This window comes from Echeneis naucrates, chromosome 1, assembly GCF_900963305.1.
Source record: "Echeneis naucrates chromosome 1, fEcheNa1.1, whole genome shotgun sequence".
NCBI lineage: Eukaryota > Metazoa > Chordata > Actinopteri > Carangiformes > Echeneidae > Echeneis > Echeneis naucrates.
In genome coordinates, this window is record NC_042511.1 from 5,109,015 (window position 1) to 5,131,565 (window position 22,551).

Below are 22,551 nucleotides of genomic sequence, written 5' to 3' on the forward strand. Positions count from 1 at the left end.
GTAAAAAAAAAAAACCTGGGGATTTACACTGCTTCAATTAATATTTAGTATTTAATTACCATTTACTAAACAGACCAGTGTCCTGCCAGGAATAAAGCAGGCAGAGTATGTTTGAAGGTCGAAGACGGAGTTGGTGTGCTTCATATTTATTTAATCATATTTTACACTTTTACAGATTTATATCTGGGTCAGTTTGTTTCTAGGTTGGGTGCAAACAGTTTAGTCAATATTCTGCCACATTGTCACTTGATTTGTAACAAAGCTTACCTTGTTTTGTGTTTTGAGCTCCTCTGGCTGATGGGTCCCTCCACAGAAGTGTGTGTTCCTTAGTTGACCTCTCTAGTTTGGGCCCTATTTCCTAACTTTTTTTTTTTTTTTTTTGAGTTACATCTGTTTAAGGTGTCATTTGTTGCGAACTGTTTTGACTTTATTAAATGAAATGTAGCTTTTCCTTTTTAAACCTTTTGCCTTCCTGCTTGGTCCCTGACAGGATGGAAGTGAAGGAGATCCTTGAGTCCCTCCCTTGCAAAACACATAAAAATGCGCATGCGCACACAGACACACACACATACACAAAAACAGACAGGGCTGTATTCAGGAAAAGAGACTTTTATTGACCTTTCCTAAAAAGGGTTCATATTCAGTCTGAGTATCTTTTTGGACCATAGCGGTCTGGGTGGCGAGGGGACAGATTACATCACTCTGGAGAGGTCAAAGCATTGTGGGTATTGGCTGAGCTGCCTAATACCTGTAACACTTCATGGTTAGTGAAGTGAAGAACCCATAGTCCAGCTGTGGTGGCACACAGCTGTCTCTGCCGTGTGTCACAGCTGAGACCACAAGAATGAAAGAACTGCTGCACGATGGACTGAGTGATTCTGGGTCCTCGTTTCAAGTCTGGCCTTTATTTGTGCAGGTGTTGACTGGAAAGTGGAGGATTTCCTGCATGCGAGGCAGAATTATTCCAGAAGTCGAAGCAGCAGCTAGATACAGTTGTGGTCAGAAGTTTACAGTCATCACAGGAATGAGTGGCATATTAATATTAATTATTTCATTGAACTGTTCTTTTTCCAGAGAGGAATGATAATACATCTTCAATGAATTTTAATTTCAACAAGAATTGAATTTATTATGGATTTTCTCTTCTGACCACAACTGAATGTATCCGATTGGGGATTTATCCTGGGCCAGAGGACCAGCCTGTGGATAACACTGTTCTGCACGATGTTATTCAGTTTGTAAGCTGTTGTGGACTTTGAGAGCAGGGCCCGTGCTCACAGAGCTGCTGAGACCAAGTTACCAAGTTACCAAGTTACCAAGTTAGTCCTCAAACGGATGAGCTCGCACAATAACACAATAACACAATAAGATTCACTATACAGCAAGGTCTAGATCTGGACCTTGCTGTTTACATGGCTCTGGGAAACATGAGTTCTTCTGTAACATGGAGCCATGGATCACTTTCTGTTTGTTAAGTAGAACAGTTGTTTAAGAACAGCTGAGCAGCATCGTGAGGTGGCTGCAGCCTTTTGATCAGCTCCGGTCACTGTGAAGTAATGTTTGGATTGACTTTAGCCTGAAGATGCTCTGTGATCACGAGTCCTGGTTTTCATGGGATGAGGGACAATTTGAAATATCTCGATATTATCTGGCAGAATAATGGGGAGTTTGTCATTGTTCACTTTAACATGAAGTGTTAGCAGCGGTCTTAGTCTCAAAGAAAGCAGGCATAGTAGTTCTACAGCGAAGGGCCACAAAGGTTCAGTTTCATGAAGCTCGATCTCACGTTTCAGAGACACACATGCAGTCTTGCCTGAATGTTGCGGTAAGTTTCATCAGGGTGGAGTCAGTGTGAGTCCATGACCCACCCTCAAAGATAAACTGACCAGTAGACCACATTGAAGAAGAGGAAGGAGAAAGGGAAGAGGGCTCTTGCATAGAGGTCAATACGTTTTGCAGCAGCAGGTATCACAGGTTTAGGTGGGGGGGGTTTCTTGTTCGCTTTGTTTTGGGACTTGAGGGCCCCCGACACCTCCACCGGTTTACCATAACAGTCAAAGTTGGACAGTTCAAAGTCCCGAGGTAACGAGCCCACAATGCTGAAGTCGTTGGACCGGAGGTCGGACTTGGAGGTGCAGACCTTCTTACAGCGAGTCTCCACCACCTGCTGACAGAGGAGGAGACACTGGTGTCATCTCTTCATTACTGAGGAGTGAATGAGGATAAAGCTTCAATACCACCGATGTGCTGAGTTATGTACCTGCAGAGTGTTGACGTGTATGGGCGTCCCACCTGTCCCATTCACCGTGTTGGCACTTTTGTCTGCAGGCTTCTTTCCTTCTTGCTCTTTTAGAGCTTTTTCCTTGTTGGCCAATTTGGTTTTCTCCTCCTCAATCAGTTTGGGGCTGTTTAGTAGCACCTGGGGTGGCATTTAAATTATTTGTAATTGAGCTTTTTTGGCATGAACATCAACCAAAGCATGCTCTAAGATAGTCAGAGCACAGAAAGTAATATTTCTTACAAAGTCATAGCGAAAAATGAAACAAATAGATAAGGGGACTCTTTGAGTATTTTTGGATTTTAATCATTTTAATCATAAATCATTTTCATAGATCTTTTTTCTCTTCCCTTTTTCATATATTTCACAGTTTTATAGTACAAAGTCAGCTGTACTTTGATACACTGACATTTCTGAATATGGAATTGTCCTAGAATGAATAAAGTGTTTAAAAGAGCATTTGTGTTCTTTCATCTTTCATTTCTTTCTTCTTTCATCATTCCAAACATAATATTGGGGCAGAGGAATAATTTTAGGCTCTAGCCAGTCATACATATCACACCATAAAGAATTGCTATACACACACATGCAAAATAAAAAAACAAAACAAAACAAGTGGTAGACGCTTTCTATTTCTCCATCTCAAAATCTACAGTTATTATGATCAAAGTTAAATCTTTGCCTCAGGACTTCTCCTGAAGTAAAATATATCTTCAAAGTAGTCTAACAAATTTTAGACTGAACTGCATAGGATATAAAGTAAAGAGAGAGGAAGTGACTGCATGGAGCTGCAGTGTCAGACTGTCCTTTATTTGTAAGTGTGTGTTGGGGGGGGTTACCTGCACTACAGCATATTCCACCAGGGACGAGAAGCCAAACAACAGGCAGGCGATGAGCCAGATGTCAATGGCTTTCACGTAGGAAACCTTGGGCAGCTCTGAGGCCAGAGACATGCTCTCACTGGAGAGAGAGAGCACCGACAGGATACCTGGAGACATGTCCGCAGAGCAACATAGGCTTGGGTTAACTACTGCTGTCTGGAGCTCTCACACATGTTGTCTGACCCCTGTGGCACTGGGGAAGGGTGGTTTTATTGTCTATTTTCCCTTAAGTGGGACCATCATTTCAAATCAGTAACAGTAATACATTTTAATAAACTACAAAACATTAGTAGACTGCAGTAAACAGTAGAAAACTATACAAAATCAATGAGTAGTAAAATAACTGGACGGGAGCAGGAATCACTTTGTACATACATCCCCTGACACCTTTATTTTCTTTTTAGCATGATTCAAACGATAGACTGAAGTACTTAATTATTTTTTTAAATATGTATTTTACGTTGAGCTCGCCATTATTTACTCTTAGGATGTGACACAGGTGTGCAGTATGTTGTATTATATATGCGAATTGGAAACTCACTGACGCCTTTTCAACAAATAGATGGGTGAACTTATTTGAACTGTGTTGAAACTGTAGTAAACTTCTGTAGACTGCAGTAAACTGTAGTGCATTGTGGTTAACAGTTGTATACCGTAGTAAACTGCAGTAAATTGTAATAAACTGTAGTAAACTGCAATAAACAGTCATAAAGTGTTGTAAAAACTCAGTGGAGGAATTGAAGCAAACTTTTTTGATGTGTGACCTTCTGCTGTCACCCCTCTTAGCTCCTGGTCTGTTTTTTGGTTATTGTGACTGACTGTTTGATCATATCAGGGTTAGATACGAGAGCTTCTCACCCAGTGGCACCCTGGCAGCTGAAGCATCAGGGTTTATCCAAAATGACAACCAGGACAAAACCACAATGAGCAGAGTTGGAGCGTAGACCCCCATCAAGTAGAAACCAACCTGTCGGCGCAGCATGAAGATCACCTCCACACAGGTGTAGTACCCTGGAAACACATAAATGTTAGAAGTGAGACACTGACAGAGCACTTTATTTGGAAAAGCCGTTTCGTGATGTTATTATCCACTCCAGGTTCAAGTCCAGGTTCAGCATTACTTAAACTAACTCAGAGTGACTATTAAGGAAGTGGCAGCTCTATTTGATGAGAGAGGTCAGAGGTCAGAGGTCTGGGGAGAGTGCAACGGCAGAGGCTGGTTCCAATACCACTTCCAGTCACCAAGACAAGAAGGTTGAGGCTCCCCAATACTGAAACGCTTACGACTGGAGGCCTTCGCAAGGTAACTTCAGGGTTCACAAAGGTGGCTTACTTTTTACCGGGATACGCTGCCATGGCAATTTATGTAGAGTGCCTAACCTGGCACGGAGGTATAAGCAATTTTCTTGATGAGTGCACTGATGTGGGCGCCAGAATCACGAGAGGAGCTTTCAAGAGAGAGAAAAGTTTGTATCCGAGTTAGCCCGTTTACTCAGTCCAACTTTTGATCTTCAAGACAAGATAAGGCTTTGCTCCACTGGGGTTGGAACTGAAATAATGAAGATAAAATTGTCAAACTAGTGATAAAAAAAAAATCTGAAACATAAATCTAAGCCACACATACAGTAAATGCTATGTGGATGGGATTTAATATTATAATCAAGGTAATCTACACATTGACAGAGTCAGCATTCTTTGCCGTTTCTGGCAGCTGCAGCTGTGTTTCTTTTTTTTTATTGATTGTTAGTCTTCATATTTTCTATTATACTTTGCTCCTCCTTTGTGAAATACGCAGCTCTTTGCATCCTCTCCATTGTGAGCAAACCTCACCCTTTTATGTGAACAAAAACTGATCTAGATGGGGAAACCCTGAGTTTAATTGGTAAGTTGATAATGGGCTTTGTGAGATCTCTTATCGGGATTGTGGAACACAGATCATGAAAACAGATAATGATGTGGAAAATGCTGAGAATTTTTCAGCAATCCAGGCTGTTGCTGGATGTCTAACAGTATAAGGGATATTTCCTGGACTCACTTTGGGATTTGCCCTTTGTTCAGTCCTGGTCTGGAGCTTCAGTCTGAATCTAACAGCTACTACATCAACATACAGTACAGGCCAAAAGTTTGGACACACCTTTTCATTCAAATGAATAGGAAAGTGTGTCCAAACCTTTGGCCTGTACTGTATTACTGAGTCCAGTTCAGGCTCCAGACCTGGATCCAGCCAACAGGATGCAATGCTCTTTTAACATCACGTGTCTCAATGATATGAAGACCAGAGAAACTCTTCCGTGTTAGTGAAGGTGGCATAGAAGTTAGTGCTGTTGCGTCACAACAAGGAGGTTTCATGGTTCGGTTCCCGGCCTCCGGGTACTCCGGTTTCCTCCCACCATCCAAAGACACCGTGTTTAGGTTTATTGGTGACTCTAATTTGCTAGTAGATCTCAGTGAGAGTGGTTGTTTGTCTTCGTCTTTATGTGTGGGCCTTGTGATGGACTGGTGCCCTGTCCTGTCCTCGTGATCCAGAAATGGTTAAGCGCTTGAAGATGAATGAATAAACTTGCAACACTCGCTGTGCCTGCTTCATGATGTTTTGCTCCTGAGGTCAACCTGAGATGGGTTGGTATGACTTACCTGTTCCCTGGTAGTACTTTGTACAGTTTCCATATTTAATATCCTCCTGTTTGATGTCAAACTGAGGCAGAGCGATCTCATCCATCTGGACTGGGTCTGACTGCCACATGAAGACCAGGTCACTGGTGGTGTAGCCGACTGTAACACAGAAAACACTTAAAATGTCAAAAGGTTCACGAATCCAGGTTTAAAATAACAACACAGCTATAAACATCTGTTCTTTGTGTAGACATATTATGGGGTGATGGCATCCTGAGTGAGGCCAAGCCTCAAGTGCATAATACCCATGAAGTGTGTATTTTACTACACTGTCACTTTAGTTTGTGTGGATCTGTTGTTTGTGTCGCTATACTGGGCTGATCAGAGGTCTAAAATGCTGTGCAGTTTAGAGCAACATCTAGTGGTAGTGAGTTTTGTTACCAGGACCTTTAATGATCTGGGGATTGTCACCATCAACATTTACAGTGTTATAATTGTTCCATCAGACACAGACAGATCTGTCTTTATCCTGCCATTCTTCCAACTCTGATTCATCACAGAGGAAATGCCAAGCTAAACTTTATTGCCCCCTTCGGAAAATTTGTCTTGGACTGAACATTGTACCCATAAAAGGTTTACAGGTTACAAAGGCAGTAACAGACAAGCAATAAGAAAATCAAAACAAACAATGCATCACTAGCAGTACCATCAGCAAAAAAAGGTCAGGTCAGTATCACACTTCAGCATTGCACATATCCCATAAGAAAACATTGCATAAACACATGTTGCACATACACACACCCCCTTGACAGGAACACAATACTACTTAAACTAGCAGAATGATAAAACTATCATAGTAAAAAGATTTTATGGGGGTAGGAAGAAAATAGCGTTAAGATGGTTGGCTTTACAGTGGGAGACATCACGTTCAGAGTGTATGTGATGTCAGCTGAATGTGTGTGTGACTGTTTGCGTACTCACAGCTCTCCAGTTGCATCTTACACAGCTGTGTGTCCATTGGGAAGAGTGTGAGATCCAACGGACAAGACAACGTCACTGACAGCCTAAACACACACAGACACAGGGTTAAATAAAGTGCAAATTACAATAACTTCTGTACTCTCTTCCTGAGTGGATTCATTAAATAAATGTTTAAATTTAATAATTAAAAAATGTGCTATACTAATAGTATTTGGGAAGCTTAATGGAATGCTGGTTAGCACTGTTGCCTCACAGAAACAATATTTTGGTTTTGATTCCCGGGCTTGGGGCCTCTCTCCGTTCCATCCCGGTACTTTAGATTCTTCCTCCCACAATCAAATGATATGCAGGTTCATTGGTGACTGTAAATTGCCCTCAGGCAAGAATGAGAGTGTGAAATGGTGTTTATCTTTGTGAGGGCTGGGTTCTCCTGATCCAACCCCTTGCTAGCATCTGACATAACGCCGCATGGCCTCAGCTGACTCGGTCACAGGTTACCTCCACAGTGGAGGGGTCCAGGCTGTACATCCCCCTGTGCCTGCTCCTTCTGCTCTGAGTTTACCTTTTGTTGTACCTCTAATGTTGTTTTTCTTCTTTTTGTGACCATCTGAGCAGAGTTACTTTTGTCACAAAAAAGATTTTCTTCAAAATGATTTTCAATGAAGGCCAAAAATGAAAAGAGAACTAACAGAAACTAAGTGATGATGACTAAAACAAATTTAAATGTGACTGACATTTTTGTCAACAAATAACTAACTAGAGCAAATCTCTTTTTGAGGTGGTGGGGTTTCTTGATTTTAATATTTGCCGTAATAAAGGCTTGTTTTGATTTATAACACTTTGACACCCCCCCCCCCATACCTTTCACACTTCAAGCTGTCTTATCTGATAAAGCTGGAATCTTAAATAAAAAAAAAATGCATCTGTATTGTATGTTTTAATCTTAATACCATTCAATCTTAAAAGGATTATGTTCCCAATGAGTGGAGATCCAAGAGAAACATTTTAAAGAATGCGTCTTTAGTCAACTAAATCTCCCACAGATTTTGTCAGTTTGGTATCTGATCACTAAAACTATCACTGAAACATTTTCAGATGACTAAAATACAGCTAAAATGAAATGGCATTTTTGTCAAAAGACTAATAATAAAAATAAATGAAAACTGCCTTTAAAAATTAACAGTACATCTCAGCCAGATAATGACATAATTTAAACTTTAATATCATTTAAGTTTGAATCAAATTACCTCATACTGATCAAAATGTCTCCGTTTCTGAAGATGAAGAGCAAAATGTTGTCCTGGGTGACATCGTGGAAGTTTGCATTTTTCTCATTGGCAAAAAAAAGGTCTGGTTTCCACAAGCACTGGAACATTTTGGGGTCAACAGTCAGAGCGTCACTTTTAAAGTCAGTGGGAAGTCGTAAACGAGGGTCATTCCACCTCTGACGAAGAAATATGTTCACTCTGTAGTCCTGTAGGAAGACAGGGTGAACTCTGAACACATCACATCACACAGCATTGAAGGTCCAACAGTCTACAAATATAAAAACCACAAAGAGATCTCCTTCGAGAAATCAATGTGTGTGTGTGTGTGTGTGTGTGTGTGTGTGTGTTACCATTGTGGTTTCCTGGATGGACCCAAAGCTGTTAATAAAAATGTTCACCTTGGACTCAACTGGGATACCTGAAATACAGAGAGAGATAGCCGCAGACACACAAACAAACACAAACACGTCAGCAGTGGCTGTTCATCCAAAAACTCATACTTTGATGTAAAACACACACACACACAAGTACAGCATGTGACGTGAGGCTTCACCTTGGAAGTTGGGCCTGATCCTCGGGTCATAGCTGACCATGAGCCGGTTGAGGATGTTGGAGGTGGAGTTAGCGGGAAGCTGGGCCATATCTTCTGGAGACAGCTGCCTGTTCAAAATGACATCAGCTCAAAACAAGAAAGAATCAACAAACTACTGAGACTCTGAAAGGCCCTTAAAAAATGAATTCATCGCCCTGTTGAGCTTGTTCTGTGCTGAGGGATCATTACTGTGACACATGTCTGTCAGGGTGGTGATTTTATTAACTTACGACGGACACACAACTTGCTTTCCTTTCTTCCCCTTCTTGGCGGATTTCCCCTCCTTAGTTGTGCTTGGTTGACAACAAGTCAGCAACAGCAGCAGCAACATCACCGTCCTCAGTCCAGCAGTCATGACGCCTGAAACACACACTAAGGTCGTCTACGGTCAAACAACAACAACCTGGATTAGGCTCCACCCTCAATGTCATTCTCTGATACAACCCAGAGCAGCACCTGTGCCACCAAATGCAGGATATTGGTTGTCTTTGTAACAATAACAACCACATGGGCTGTACCCCAGGCAGAGTAGGTAGATTAGATAGGTAAGATTTTATGTTCCCTTTGAATGGGTGATTTAACCTTTAGGCAGTCTCGAAATTGTTTGCCAACCTCTGGACCAGAATGGGGAATAAAAGTGGAATAGGGTTCTGGAAGATTTGTCTGAAATGGGCGATGCCTTTTTTGGTCCAGGCGTGTAAACAGAGCATTCTTTATGGCTAAGTCCACATTGGGCCAGATTGGGGTGACGTTAAGGAGTGCCAGAGCGGAGTTAGTGATTTTGTGGAATTCCCACCAGGCTGTGGGAGTTGTTAATGAGAAATGTTTTGGATTATTTGGCTGAGGAAAGCTAAGTGAGATATGAATGTCTTCAGTAACTGTTCTTTCTCTAACCATGTGTTGTCTGACTGATTAGGGTACAACCATGTGTGTAGTTTGTACTGAACTGCATCGAGTCAACCTACGGTTTCTGGTTTTCACAGTGTCCAACTTGATTTCGGCATTTTATTTTTCAAAATAATTTGCACATTATTGAGTCAAGAGATTTGAAATTGCTGAGAGTGAACTATTGTGAGTAAGAAGTTAATTTTGGGGAGACCTGTCATTTTAACAGCAGCTATTTGCCTAATATGGGCAGTCGAATAGTGGAGGGTCGTTCAGATTTACCAATTCTGACTGGCTTGGATTAACATTGATGCCCAAATATTTGATGTGATTTTTGCATTTGGGAGTTGGTACTATGAATACTGCCACATCCAAGCCATTACTATAACGGGAGTATGGACTATTTGTTCCAGTAACAGAGTAATCCAAGATGAGGGGAGGGGGGTAAGTGTGGCTGCCGCTGTTGGGGGTGGAGGGGCTGGAATAACCAGTGGTTTGTCCACTGAGATTATTCCTTTTCCCCTTCTTTGATTATGTGTTTTTGGATTGGAAGAGTTGTTTGCATCTATTCATGGTCCCTTTTGGGTATCATTTCATTGTCTGTTCCTTTCAGTTTAGACATCCTCGTGTTAAACCAGTTTCTTCTGTTTGTAGTGCTCAGATTTTGTGATGACTGGACAGGGTCAGTTGTTTTCTCTGCGTCAGACAGTGAATATGATAAAAAGTGATGTTGACGGTATCAGTGGGCAGTTTGAGTTAAATTTTAATGAAGTCCTTAACTTCTCTTTCAGGGTCGTCTGTGGCTGTTCCAGGATGCTGGACAAAACTAAATTATCTCACATTCTTGAAGTTTTTAAATCCAAAGTATAATCTTTCATTGAGATGGTGTTGGCATTTCTCATCTCAAACTGCTTATCCACATCAGGGGCAGCAATCTTAGTAGGGAGGCTCAGACAGTCCTCTGCCCAGCCACCCCACCAGCTCTTATGGGAGGCATTCCCAAACCAGCTGAGGGATGGAGTCTCTCCAGCAGCCTTAGATTTTCCCCACGGTCTACTCCCAGGTGGGCATGCCTGGAAAACCTTCCCTGCGTGGTGTCTGGTAGGCATCCTGGCCAGATACCTGAACCACCTGAACTGGCCACTCTTTATTCAGAGGAACAACATATTCCTATGGATGAAGTTCATTTTGCCCACTTGTATACACAATCTTGCTCTTTCCTTCACTACCTGGAGCTCCTGGCCAAAAGTCAGGGTCAGAACGTAGATGGAGCAATAAATTGAGAGCTTCCCCTTCACCACAACAGAATGATATAGTTTCTGCATTGATGAAGATATTGCCCCAATCCATCTGTCCATCGCCCATTCCATTTTTCCCTCAGTCGTGAACAAGAACCAGAGATACTTGAAGTCCTCAACTTGGGGCAGCATCTTCTCCACAACCTGGAGTGGACACTCCAACCTTCTCCGGCTATCGACTATGGTCTCAGACTTGGAAAGGCTTGTGGTGCCCTGTCCACTACAGTAGGTAGGCACGTAGGGAGGACCTCCCCTCCCCCATGTAGGGCTGGCAGTTTTGTGCTGTGGGCGAGGTGGCTGAGTGGTGGTTGTCACATATTAAAAGAATTGCTGAATTTTCCAAAAATGGGCTGAGATGCTCTCTCAAACTATCACAGTGACCACTTTTTTGACACCTTCCCCTTTCTGGATTCCAACTTCTCCAAGGTTAAACACACTTTTCTGAACTCTCCTAATTTATTTTACACCTGGTAAAAAGAATTAAGACTATGTTGAAATTTATGGGAAACTTGGCATCAACTCAATCTGGACTTTAGAGTGTACTGTAGAGTGCAGTTTTCCATTCCTCACATTTAATCAGACCCTATAAATATCTTCTCCAACTGGATGACCTGATCATCAGTATCTGTCTTCGTCTCTGTGTGCCAGGGTTTCAGTGAACCTTCCCCCTTGCAAAGGATGTATGGACAGTCGTGCAGCTTCATGCTCCTCTTTTAGCAGTGCTGAAATCTTATATAACTGCGTAATTAGTAATTAGTATAATCTAGCAATTGACTTGAACGACCAAGTGACATGATCTAATGGGTCACTTTTTTGTTCCTCTGCAGCCATCCGTCATATAAAATTAACTCATGATTTAAAGTAACTATATTTTTTATAATTTTTATAATTAGATCATTTGAATTTAATTATATAATTATTATATTAAACTAAGGCCTCAATAAGTCCTCGGTGACAGTGACAAAAACTAAACAAACTAAATGCAGCACAGACAAAGCTGCTCAATGTTCCTTGTGCTTTAATCAGTTTTTACATATTTTCAGATTTTCCTCTTTGATGTGCATATTCTGTCTACAGTCACCAGGAACTGAAGCAGGAGGTAGGCTCAATCCATAAAAGTTGACTTTGTCCACTTGGACAGCATACTGCAGGATACAGCCTGGACAGTGGATCGTCCTCCGCGTAGACAAGAGGAGACAGCAGCACAATGACAGGAGGCAAAAGCACGTCTACAGCTGCAGAGTGAAGTGAAGTGTGCAGTGAAATCCAGTGACAGTCACTTGGGCAGTCTTATCAGCCTTCTTCAGAACATCTATCCAGAGGCCGTGCACATCATAGCAGGCCACTTTCACCATGCTGACTGAAGGTAGCGCTCTCCAACGCAGTTCACCCAACGCATGAAATGTGCAGCCAGGGGAGCAAATACTCCAATATCAAGCAGTGTTGCAGGGCTGCACAATCACCCCACCTTGGCTCCTCTGATCACATGTCCCTGCTCCTGATACCATAATAGTTCCCCCCTCTCACAACAAAGACTGTAAACCGCTGGCCTGATGATGCCTCTCAGCAGCTGCAGGACAGTTTTAAAAAACGCCCATTGGGGCATGACCTGAAAGAGTGCACCTAAACTGTACTGCGCTATATCAAACTATGTGTTGGCGGTGCCACAGTGGACAGGTGCATCTGGGGCTACACCAATGAGAAGCCCTGGGTGACGACAGAAGTCAGGACTGTTGAGGGAGAGGAGCAGCATCTTCAGGCTCGGGAATGAGGTTGTCAGAGCCAACCTGAAGAAAGGCATTGGGGAGCCCAAGACAGCATAAAAGAGGAATATTAAGAACCTCTTCAGCAACCACATATGGCAGGTGTGGAAAGAACTCCTGCACGTTACCAACTACAGGTCCAGCAACTTCAGCGCACCTGACAGTGACACCCACTGGTCCCCAGTAGCCACATTGTCACAGTGCAAACACAGGAGATTTGGCCCACTCTGTGGGCAGCGGGCGCATGAAAAGCTGCTGGACCGGATGGGGTGACTGGTTGCTAACGCTAACCTGCCTTCACTGAGCTCTCATTGTGCCAACCACAAGACAACGTCCATAATACTGAACTTTGCAACACACACACATATAAATATGTATACAATACTGTGCATACGTTTTAGGGTGTGAAAGGTGTGAAAAGATAATGTTAAGTAGTAGTGTTTTCAAAGATAAAATAATATTTATAGTTATAATTTTTAGTGCACTGAGCCAAAGAGGGGCAGCACAGCGATATAGTGGGTTCAGCTGTTGCCCCACATAGGAAGGTTGGGGGTTCGGTTCCCAGCCTGGGGCCTTTCTGTGCGGAGTGTGCATGTTCTCCCCCTCCCTGCCTGGGTTTCCTCCCACCGTCCAAAGACATCATGTTTGGGTTCACTGGTCACACTGGTGTCTGTAGGTCTGAGTGTGTGTGTTTGTTGGTCTCTGTCTGTCTCTGTGTGTTGGTCCTGTGATGGACTGGCGACCTGTCCGGGGTGTACACCACCCTCACCCAGTGTGAGCTGGGATTGGCTCCAGCACCCCCCGTAACCCAGAAACGGATAAGCGGTAGAAGAAAAATGAATAAATGAACTTAGTCAGAGAGCTGCTACCTCAAGTTCATTGTTCTTGTGCAATGACAATAAATAGATTTTGATTCTTCAGTGGTATCTACCTGTGCAGTGAAATCTGCCTTTGCCTTGATGTCTGCTAGTGCATTGACATCCAGCTGTGGTACCTGTGTGGTGAAGTCTAAGTGTCTCCACACGTCTGATAAATTTACCTGAACAGTGATGTCTACTTGGCAATGACACTACCTATGCAGTGACATTCACCTGTGCAAAGCAGGTTTGGTGCCAGGGCTGATTTAAACGGCCCATTTTGATGAAGTACTGCAGCTATCTGTTAGATCCAAACTCCACTACACACACACACACAAATACACTGCATGTCTGTGCAGCGCAGCTTGGAGGAGGGTAAGTTACCTCATGCAGAGTCATAGCCAGAGAAAGTGTGTGTGTGTGGTGTGTGGTGCGTGCGTGTGTGTGTGGTGTGTGTATGTGTGGTGGTGGGGGGGTGTTACTGCAGCATTGGACTACAATCTCAGGATACAATGACACAGCGCGCTGACACGCATATACCCACACTCTGTCACACACACACACACACACACACACACACACGTTGCAGGACAACTGTAAAACTGTAGTATTTTTGCCACAGTTTTAATTCTCACACACAAAGACAGAGCTGGATCTGGACGCGCACACAGACACACGCACACAAACACATAAACACACACACACACAAACTGTACCCCACGACTGCAGAAAACAGTAAGAGACAGGCACTGCAGATTTCTTACCTCTGGTTGGATTATGAGTTCTGCTGCATCACAGAGACTGAGACGCTATTCAGGCTACAGTCGGACTGTATGTCCTCTCTGCCCCCCCTCTCCCCTCTCTCCTCTCTCTCTCTCTCTCTCTCTCTCTCTCTCTCCCTCTCTCTCTCTCTCTCGTTCTCTCTCTCGTGCTGTCCTGTGTGGGTCCTTTATCTCCCTCCTCCCTCCTCCCTCCTGTGTCCTGCTCAGAGTTCCTCTCCAGCTGCCCGGGGGAGAAGTAGCACAGTGATGTCACAGACTCAGCCATGGAATTGTCTTCATAATTATAGTGGAGGCACAAATAGGAAGAAGAAATCCACACAACCTTTAGTTGTGCTCGCAGAGTAAAGATGTAGAGAGAGCTCAGGAAAATTAAAGGACTTAGAATTGACTGTTGATAGTTAAACTCCTCTCCCTTCAGTGCGCCTTAGCAAACTCCACCTCCAAACCATTGCTGAGGCACTGACCCTGTGGTGTAATCCAAATACACACCACACTCAAAACACAGTGTAATAACATACAAACAAATATCAGAAACACAACAGAGACCAAAAGTGTGGGTTTGTAGCTGAGCCAGCAACCGGTAAACGGTAACAGGGAATCACATTGTAGTCCACGTAGGAAATTCATTACTTTCATTATAATAACCAATAATATTGGTTTAAAGATCCCAATGAGTTTAATAACTGGAGCAAATGGTTGGAGGTAGCACTCAAGTGTATGAGGAGGATCTTCAGGGGAGGGAAGGCTGTTTGGATCTCACAGATAGCAGACTGAGAAAGGGTTGGGTTCGGGTTAGGCACGTAGCGCGAGCATTCGGGGTGGGTTGCCAGGTTGTCAGGTACGGTAACATATGAAACACAAATCTGACTCTTATCACTTTACACAGTGAAAAAGTAAACTGTTGACTGTGAATAAAGTCACCCAGCTACACTGGGACAGAAACTAGAGGAGCTTTCTGTGAGGAATATGTCGCATCTTCTCTGGATAACTGCTGGATGATGAAGCTTATATACAGGAGTGTGTGACTTTGATTGCACGGTAACTAACGCGGACTATCAAAGGGGAAAATTACAGTTTTTATGCTGTCACACATGGAGTCACTGCTCTGATCTTTGGTCCATGTCTGTTCAGGGCAGCTGATTTGAGGCCACTGACGAGAGCACAAACGTCGCAGTCAGTGATTCTACAGATGCTGATGTGGCGCTCAGAGAATTCATGACCTTGCCTATAACTAGGGTCTTTTTCAGATCTGGGACGTGTTAAAAATAGACTACAGTCCACAGACTGAATCACCTGTCTGACATCTATCTGCTCTGACAGTCTGCACTGTAGGGATTTTACCAGCCCAACATTCAGGCTTTTCTTTTTTTTTTCTACCCTTTGATTTTCAACTTTACATTTTTTTAAAATGTCAACAAGTGTGCGCATATTCAGAATCAGCACAACTTCAGATAGATAGAAAGGTATGGGACCACCTGCACGTTACACCTACCATCTCTGTTCTGTATCATCCCAAAGCTTCTCCGTGGGGTTCAGCTCAGGGGTCGATGAGGTCCAGTTAAGGTGGACCAGAAAAAGCTCACAGAATTTTCCAAGATGTTTTGGTAAGCTGAGGCATTACGATTTCCCTCCAGTGGAAGTAAGGAGTTCTCCTGTCGTTCTTCAGTGGCCTATCTTTGAGTTCGATGTGGAACGTGGTCTCTGTGCAGTCCTTTAAAGGGTTCATGTGCGAGCAGCAAGTGCAGCTCATCTGTGCCTGTTCACTCGCTGATGATCATGTGACTTCAGTCTGAAACTGTCAGCTATCTTATTATTTATTACCAACACCGGGTTATATCACGTCAGTCTGCAGTAACCATGGTTACAAGCTGCCGGAAGTGGTTTGGTCAGGACTTCGGTGAACGATGAAGCGTTCCCTATCAGGTGGCGTACATCTGTGGTTGACAGAGTCTGAGCTCTCCTGCTCTGACTCTGGCGCCATTACTGTGTTTATTAGGCCGGAGTGTCCTGCAGGCGACGGGCTGGATCTCCATCTGGTGTGGGGGGTCTGCAACGCTTCGGGCTGGACAGCCCTGCAGAGAGCAGTGAGAGGAGCTCAGAAGATCATGGAAAATCCATGAGCCGGGACCCTTTTAGCTTGATCTTGAGAGAATACTCGTTGATTGTCTGAATTTTGCAGCTGTAGCAGAAAAACCCCATAAACTGTGAGCCTCGCTGCCATTTGTGCTTCTCCGCTTTCGCAGCTTTCAGAGAAAAGTCTGTTCATATTAACACAAACAGCAACATTGGAGTAAAATATCCATACCACAACAGATTCTAATCCCTCAAAAAACCACGCTGTCACCCAGCTTCCAAGGTGAGGCCTGATGAACGAGTAACATATGACACATCACTGGTGGTTCAGCAGTGACTACAGTCAACGTGACAATTGTTTCTCTGGCGATTGGAGACACACTGGGACATGTTTAAAGACCTGCTATAATGAAGCTGCTGCTGCTTCACACCACATCAAGCAATCTGGTGCCCCTTTCTGCCTGCACTTGTTCACTGCACATCTTTTCTTTTTCTAGTAAGTGGAGTATTGAATCTTAGATCAGGATCATCCAAATCCCTGATAATGATCTGATCACTGATCATGTGGATTTATTCTGTATCACTGAAACCTGGCTGCAGCAGAATGAGTAGGTTAGTATAAATGATGCTACCCACCCCACTCATCTTAACGTTCATATTCCTTTTACCACAGGTCGAGGAGGAGGGGTGGCTGTGATATTTAATTCCACCTTATTAATCAAACTGAGACCAAACTCTGGTTATAGATCTTTTGAAAGCCGTAACCTCAGTCTCTCCCATTCAACCTACTTACTCAAAATTCCTATCAGAGTTCACTGAGTTCATATCAGAATTAGCACTTAGTCCAGATAAAATCATTATAAAGAGCAATTTCAATAGTCACTGTAGATGTTGCCAGTGGGAGCTTTATTTCTATATTCAAGTCATTACTGGACTCATTTGGCTTTGAAATGAATCAATTCATAATATTTCCTCATAGCCTGACCACTACCTAATAACACTTCATAATAATAAAATAATTGGCTTCTGGGAATAAATTCAGGCATAGCTTATTTGAAATTGCTTTGAGGAGAATATTCAGTCATCATTTGCTACAATGCCATGAAGACTTCTCCCCACTGACCTTGTGGATATGCGACCTTACGTCCTCACTGGAAGAGGAATTTTTGTTTATGTTAGTGAAAGACGTATATTTATGTACGGCATACATTCATTCAGTATTTACTTTGAAAATGTTATTTCAAAATGGCTGTGTTTTGCCCATTCCTTAAACTCATTCACTGCAGATGTATATATGCATAAACCCTGCATGTCCACTAGATGGCACTATAACAGTAAAACACACACCTTTTTCACTACCGCTGAGGACCAATGAAGACATTTTATTTGAGGATCATTAAAGACTCAGTAATTAGAAACATTAGAGGCATATTCGACTCAGAAACTAAGGAAACATGTAGTCCATCAGAACCGCAGCTGCACCTTTAGAGACACTTTAAAAGCATCGAGTTGATCATTTCTTATCCTTCTTCGTCCTTGTGTATGTAGAACTAGAGGACTGTAATATCATCATCCTCCTGTGGACCGTGGACCAGGGCAACCTCCTCTGAGCTTCCGGGTTTCGCTCCACTCTTCTCTTCTTCCTCTCCTGAGCCACTTGTTTCCTCCCCATCGTCCCCCTCACTCTGCTTTCTCTCCTCTCCCTCCTCTCCGTTCAATGCCCTCTCCCTTAGATTCTCCCCTTCCATACTGGAGTAGTCATCTGAGGTATCGCTGTCTTCTTCCTTGGCCCCCTTTTCTTCGTTGCTCGCTCCACTGCCTTCTCCCACATCGTCATGCCCCTCTTCTCCTCCTGCTTCATGTCTTTGTGCATTTTCCTCATCATCCCCACGTCCATGCTTTCCCCCTTGCCAGAGGTTGAGCCCCATCTGGTCATCCAGGCTTCTGATTGCACTGCTGCAGCTCTCCCTCAGGCCCACAAATAGCCATATGATGCAGTTGTCCTCACTGGACTGGTGACCCCGCATGGTGTAGATGCAGTACACAATCAGCGCAAGCGCGATGATTGCTATCAAGATCAGGAGGAGTAGTAACTTGAATTCAGACTTCTCGGAAGATGGAGTAGTTAAGACCTTGGCCGATGTTTGAGGGGGGGTTGGTTTTGTGGAAGATGTTTCTGTTGTGAAGGAGGAGGAAGCTGATGATGTTGGTGGTAGAGTGGTGATGTTTGATGTCTGAGGCCATTCAGACGAAGCTGCCGATGAAGATGGAGTGCTAGTTTGGGGGGATCTTTGGTTTGTAGAGTTGGTTGTGCTCCCCACTGAAGTGTCATTTAAGGAGGATCCAGCAACCAGGAGAGTCAGCATAAGGAGGGTCAGAGGAAAGAAGACCTTGGTCGTCATGGTGACTGTAAAGTGACAAAACAAGACAGCAGTCAGAGGAATAGTCTACAGGTGAAGCTGCTCAGAGGACGTGATACGACCGCTTGTCTTGCAAGCTGCTGAGTTAATGGAGTTAATTATTTCCCATGTTGTGCATTGCCATTTTTATAGAAATATAATTTACAATGTTGTGTATAAAAACCTTTAAGATTATTTATAACATTAATCACATTGTCATGGATTCCATTATGTTTCTCTCAGTTTCAGTTTCCTTTTTGAAATTCCTTGTTTCCACAACATGCCAGAAAACAAGCACGCGACAATACAAATTTCCTCCGGCTGCTCCGGTTTCCTCCTTCAGTCCAAGGACATCATGTTTGGGTGTGAGTGTGAGTGGTTGTTGGTCTCTGTCTGTCTCTGTGTGTTGGCCCTGTGATGGACTGGCGACCTGTCCAGGGTGACCCCACCCTCACCCAGGGTGACCTGGGATTGGCTCCAGCACCCCGCTACCCAGAAACGGATAAGTACGGATAACGGATAAGATGAGTTTGCTCTGCATTTTATCTGTATTCATAATAACAGCACGGGGGAATTAACTCCCCGCTGACGAGCCCCTAATGGGGCAGAATGCGCGGCTGTTTACCCCTCCACATTACACTCAATCAGTAAGAAAGGCCACACCCATTTCATGACAGCGTTGCTCACATTTAACTGTGATACTCTGCGTTAAAATATGTGGACTGATGGTATCAAATGTGGATGAAAAATCTATTAACATTGCAGAGAATAACTGGACCTGCTGCGTTTTTTTGGATCGATCCTACAAACAAAGAGTCTGGAAAACTTGTTCTGTTTTAATGATAACATTTTGGTCAGGTTTGAGTTTTTGCCTCACCAGGTTGAAGATATATTGAAACTGCTGCAGAAATGATTTCATTCATTTTTAACTGCCACATTTGTTGTGGTTGTTCTGTGTCAGCTTTCTTTCTATCTTATAATTATGTTTACGTATTGTAGAGATTTGCCTGATTACCGACTGTCCCCCTGCTGAAGGCCTTGTTTTTTTTCCTCTGTGCTTCTTTTAATTCCCCGTTTAGCCACGGTTTATCATTTTGACATATTTGAATCCACTTAGTTAGTATTAGTTTCCATTCTAGTCCTTCACTGATTGCCTCCTGTGAAGAATCCTTGAGCACTTTTAAATGTGCTTCATGAATAAAATCTATTATTGCTATGGTTGGGGGTCATTATAATTTATTAGTATGTATAATGTGTTTTATAATGTTATTTTTAACATTATCTCCAATGTTATGTATTGCATTATTTATAATACTATTTGACTTCTCACAACTGAAAATTGTGTGAATAGTTTTGTAAATATTATTTCTAAAATTATTACTACTATATACATAATGTAAAACATTGGTTAGAGCACTATTTAGAACATTATGTATAATATCATATATATTATATTATTATAATGTGTATCATATTATTAATAACTTTTGTCGTAATTGTACTGTTTTGCAAATGCACACTGTGATTTTGTGAGTATCACAATACGACATCCCATGATCTGACTCTGTTTTACATACCAGGTTGATGTGCTACAGTTCCCTGGTCTGCCCTCGCTCTGAGCTGCATGATGGAGTCAGAAAGAAAAAGTCCCTCTGCTGACCAAACTGGATTAACACAGTCATTTAAGGAGACTCCAGCCGATGGAGATAACAACAAAAGATGACGAAGAAACAAAAACCAATCGACAGAAAGTCAAATTCCATTTTCAACATCTGACAATGATCTGAAAGTTTCTATTTTTCAGTCGATTTAGTAACACAGTAATTAAGGAGCATAACTCAACAGTTCAGGTCATGGATCTAGGTTCTGAGTCCCTCTACAAGACCAGATCCACCAGAGAGCGATGAGGTCTGTCAGAGAGGGGATACACCCACAGACAGACAGTGACTCAGGATGTGGTCGTGTCCCATATATCTGTACAACACAACAGGAAGTGGAGTTTTGCATCTACCTGCAGCTGTGCATCAACTGTCAGTAAGCAGGTTTCTGCTTCACTGCAGAGCTTCGCTGCGTCTTTGGTTCCTGTCCAACGAAAGGCCCCAAACTCACTCACCCAGCTCACACAACGTGTCCAAAGTGGACAATGGTTCGAAGCCTGAGACCTGCATTCTAAGTGATGACCATCGGAGGGAACTCGAAGAATAAACTCATTCATCTTTTACCGCTTTTTTCTTTCAGCTCAGGTAGCTGGAGGGTTCTGGAGTTAGTTGGGTGAGGCCAGGGTCACCCTGAGCAGGTCACCAGTCCACCTCAGGGGCAACACAAAGAGACACACAGGACCAACAACCACTCACACTCACACTCAGACCTACGGACAGTTTAGAGACACTACCTAACCTAAACATGATGTCTTTTTGACTGTGGGAGGAAACCCATGCATGCATGGTGATAACATGCAAACTCACAGAAAGGTCCAGGAATCGAACACCTGACCTTCTTATTGTGGGGAACAACGCTAACCCACTATGCCGCCATCCTGCCTTTAAAGAAGCACACGCTAAGCGTGAACAATTGAACAATGTCCTTACGTCTGCATTGATTTATTAGCTCAGTAAATGTTTTCCTAATAGGTTTACGGTCTCAGTCCATAGTCTTCAAAATAGCATGATGTTAATTTATGGGGTGTGGTTATTATATGGGTGGGCTTACCATGTGACTGACAGTGTACCACCCAATCAGGAGTATTATATCAGCATACCAGAGCCACCCTCTCCTCCAGATTTAGTGTCTACTTGTTTCAAAAACAAACAAGGGTTTCAAACCAGCAGCTCACAGACTGACGGGTGATGTCCTGGCTGATAATTGGGTTGGATGCCTTGTGTTTCAGGTCATGTGACCACAGTGTAGTGGAGGCTCTGACTATAGGACTACAGTTCAGCCGGCGCACAATGATCTTCTGCTTAGTTCAACAGGTGCACACAGTAATGGCCTTTGGTGTAATTTGTTTATTTTTGTGTCATCATGGAGAGGGGTAAAGGGTGTTGATTTCTGTTGTGCTAACTTTTTTAAACATACTGGTCAGCAGGACACCAGAGAAGTGTGCTTCGTTGATCGTTGTGTTATATTGTGAAGCAGTTTATGGCTCACTCGGTGAAAACTGGTGTTGGAATAAACATTCTATTTTCAGAAAATTCTTTAAGACATCCTAAAGACTGAGCCCGAAGTTCATCTGAGGGCTTTGAACATGTCGTGGCCTCATGGCCTGGACACTGACATGGTTACAGGTCCGTGGTGTGTGTGTGTCCGTCTCCTGGTGATTTGACCAGCAGCTCTGTCACATGCTGAAACCATGACCTTTGACCCTTAACCATCAAAATATAATCAGTCCTTCTTTGAGTCCAGGTGAAGTTGTTCCATCTAAAGTATCACCATCACAACAACAAAATGGACAGACGCCGCCGAGGTGAAAAGCGTAAAGAGTAGAGGAGGTTCAGGCGTCTTTGAGATACATTCAGCCTTCTATTCATTATTCAGAAGGCCCTCCATTTAACTTCATCAAACACCTCATGGTGGTTTCATGGGCATAATCAAACTTCAGTTCAAGTAACCTTTAGTATAAATACTTAGAATATATATTTCATCCCATTTCCTTTGAAGTACAGATTGAGGAGGGCGGAGGGCAAAGACAGAGGTAGAAGGATTCTGAAAAATGGAAACATCATCAAGAAAGAAGATAACGGACGAATTTCAGCAGCAGAGGTCTGAAAGGTTTCTTACCTGCTGAGTTGAAGAGCGATGATCGTGTGAAGGAACAGAAAGACAGAAAGTGAAGGAGAGGATGTAAGGAGGATGAGCGGGGGCGGTGTAACAGTCAGAACAGC

General features: G+C 43.1%; 2 protein-coding genes across 3 annotated transcripts; both read right to left on the reverse strand.

The window, feature by feature from the left end:
- Positions 1-1,870: 1,870 nt before the first annotated feature.
- Positions 1,871-8,968, reverse strand: LOC115045117 (glycine receptor subunit beta-like). Its single transcript, XM_029504635.1, has 10 exons — positions 8,844-8,968; positions 8,575-8,681; positions 8,372-8,439; positions 8,001-8,227; positions 6,754-6,836; positions 5,794-5,931; positions 4,018-4,170; positions 3,118-3,266; positions 2,261-2,419; positions 1,871-2,164 (listed from the first exon to the last, which is right to left on the reverse strand). Exons 1-10 carry the CDS (start codon positions 8,966-8,968, stop codon positions 1,871-1,873), a joined length of 1,503 nt encoding a protein of 500 aa, XP_029360495.1.
- Positions 8,969-17,633: 8,665 nt separating this feature from the next.
- On the reverse strand, positions 17,634-22,551 carry LOC115047416 (uncharacterized). Of its 2 annotated transcripts, none has more exons than XM_029508339.1 (2): positions 22,448-22,551; positions 17,634-18,678 (listed from the first exon to the last, which is right to left on the reverse strand). In XM_029508339.1, the coding sequence occupies exon 2, from the start codon at positions 18,671-18,673 to the stop codon at positions 17,822-17,824; it is 852 nt and encodes a 283-aa protein (XP_029364199.1). In that variant the 5' UTR covers positions 18,674-18,678; positions 22,448-22,551; the 3' UTR covers positions 17,634-17,821. The 2 variants fall into 2 exon arrangements, with proteins under 2 accessions (XP_029364199.1, XP_029364191.1); XM_029508331.1 differs by lacking the exon at positions 22,448-22,551 and adding an exon at positions 20,248-20,485.

What these genes read in the sequence shown, in the direction of transcription:
- LOC115045117 (XM_029504635.1), bottom strand. Translation starts at nt 8,968, where the DNA reads ATGACTGCTGGACTGAGGACGGTGATGTTGCTGCTGCTGTTGCTGACT. An exon ending in GACATTTTGATCAGTATGAG is followed by an intron (nt 6,837 to 8,000) that starts GTAATTTGATTC and finishes GTGTGTGTTTAG; the next exon opens with GCTGTCAGTGACGTTGTCTT. An exon ending in TACACGTCAACACTCTGCAG is followed by an intron (nt 2,165 to 2,260) that starts GTACATAACTCA and finishes CTCTGTCAGCAG; the next exon opens with GTGGTGGAGACTCGCTGTAA.
- LOC115047416 (XM_029508331.1), bottom strand. Translation starts at nt 20,296, where the DNA reads ATGCAGCTCAGAGCGAGGGCAGACCAGGGAACTGTAGCACATCAACCT. An exon ending in AACTGTAGCACATCAACCTG is followed by an intron (nt 18,679 to 20,247) that starts GTATGTAAAACA and finishes GTCACTTTACAG; the next exon opens with TCACCATGACGACCAAGGTC.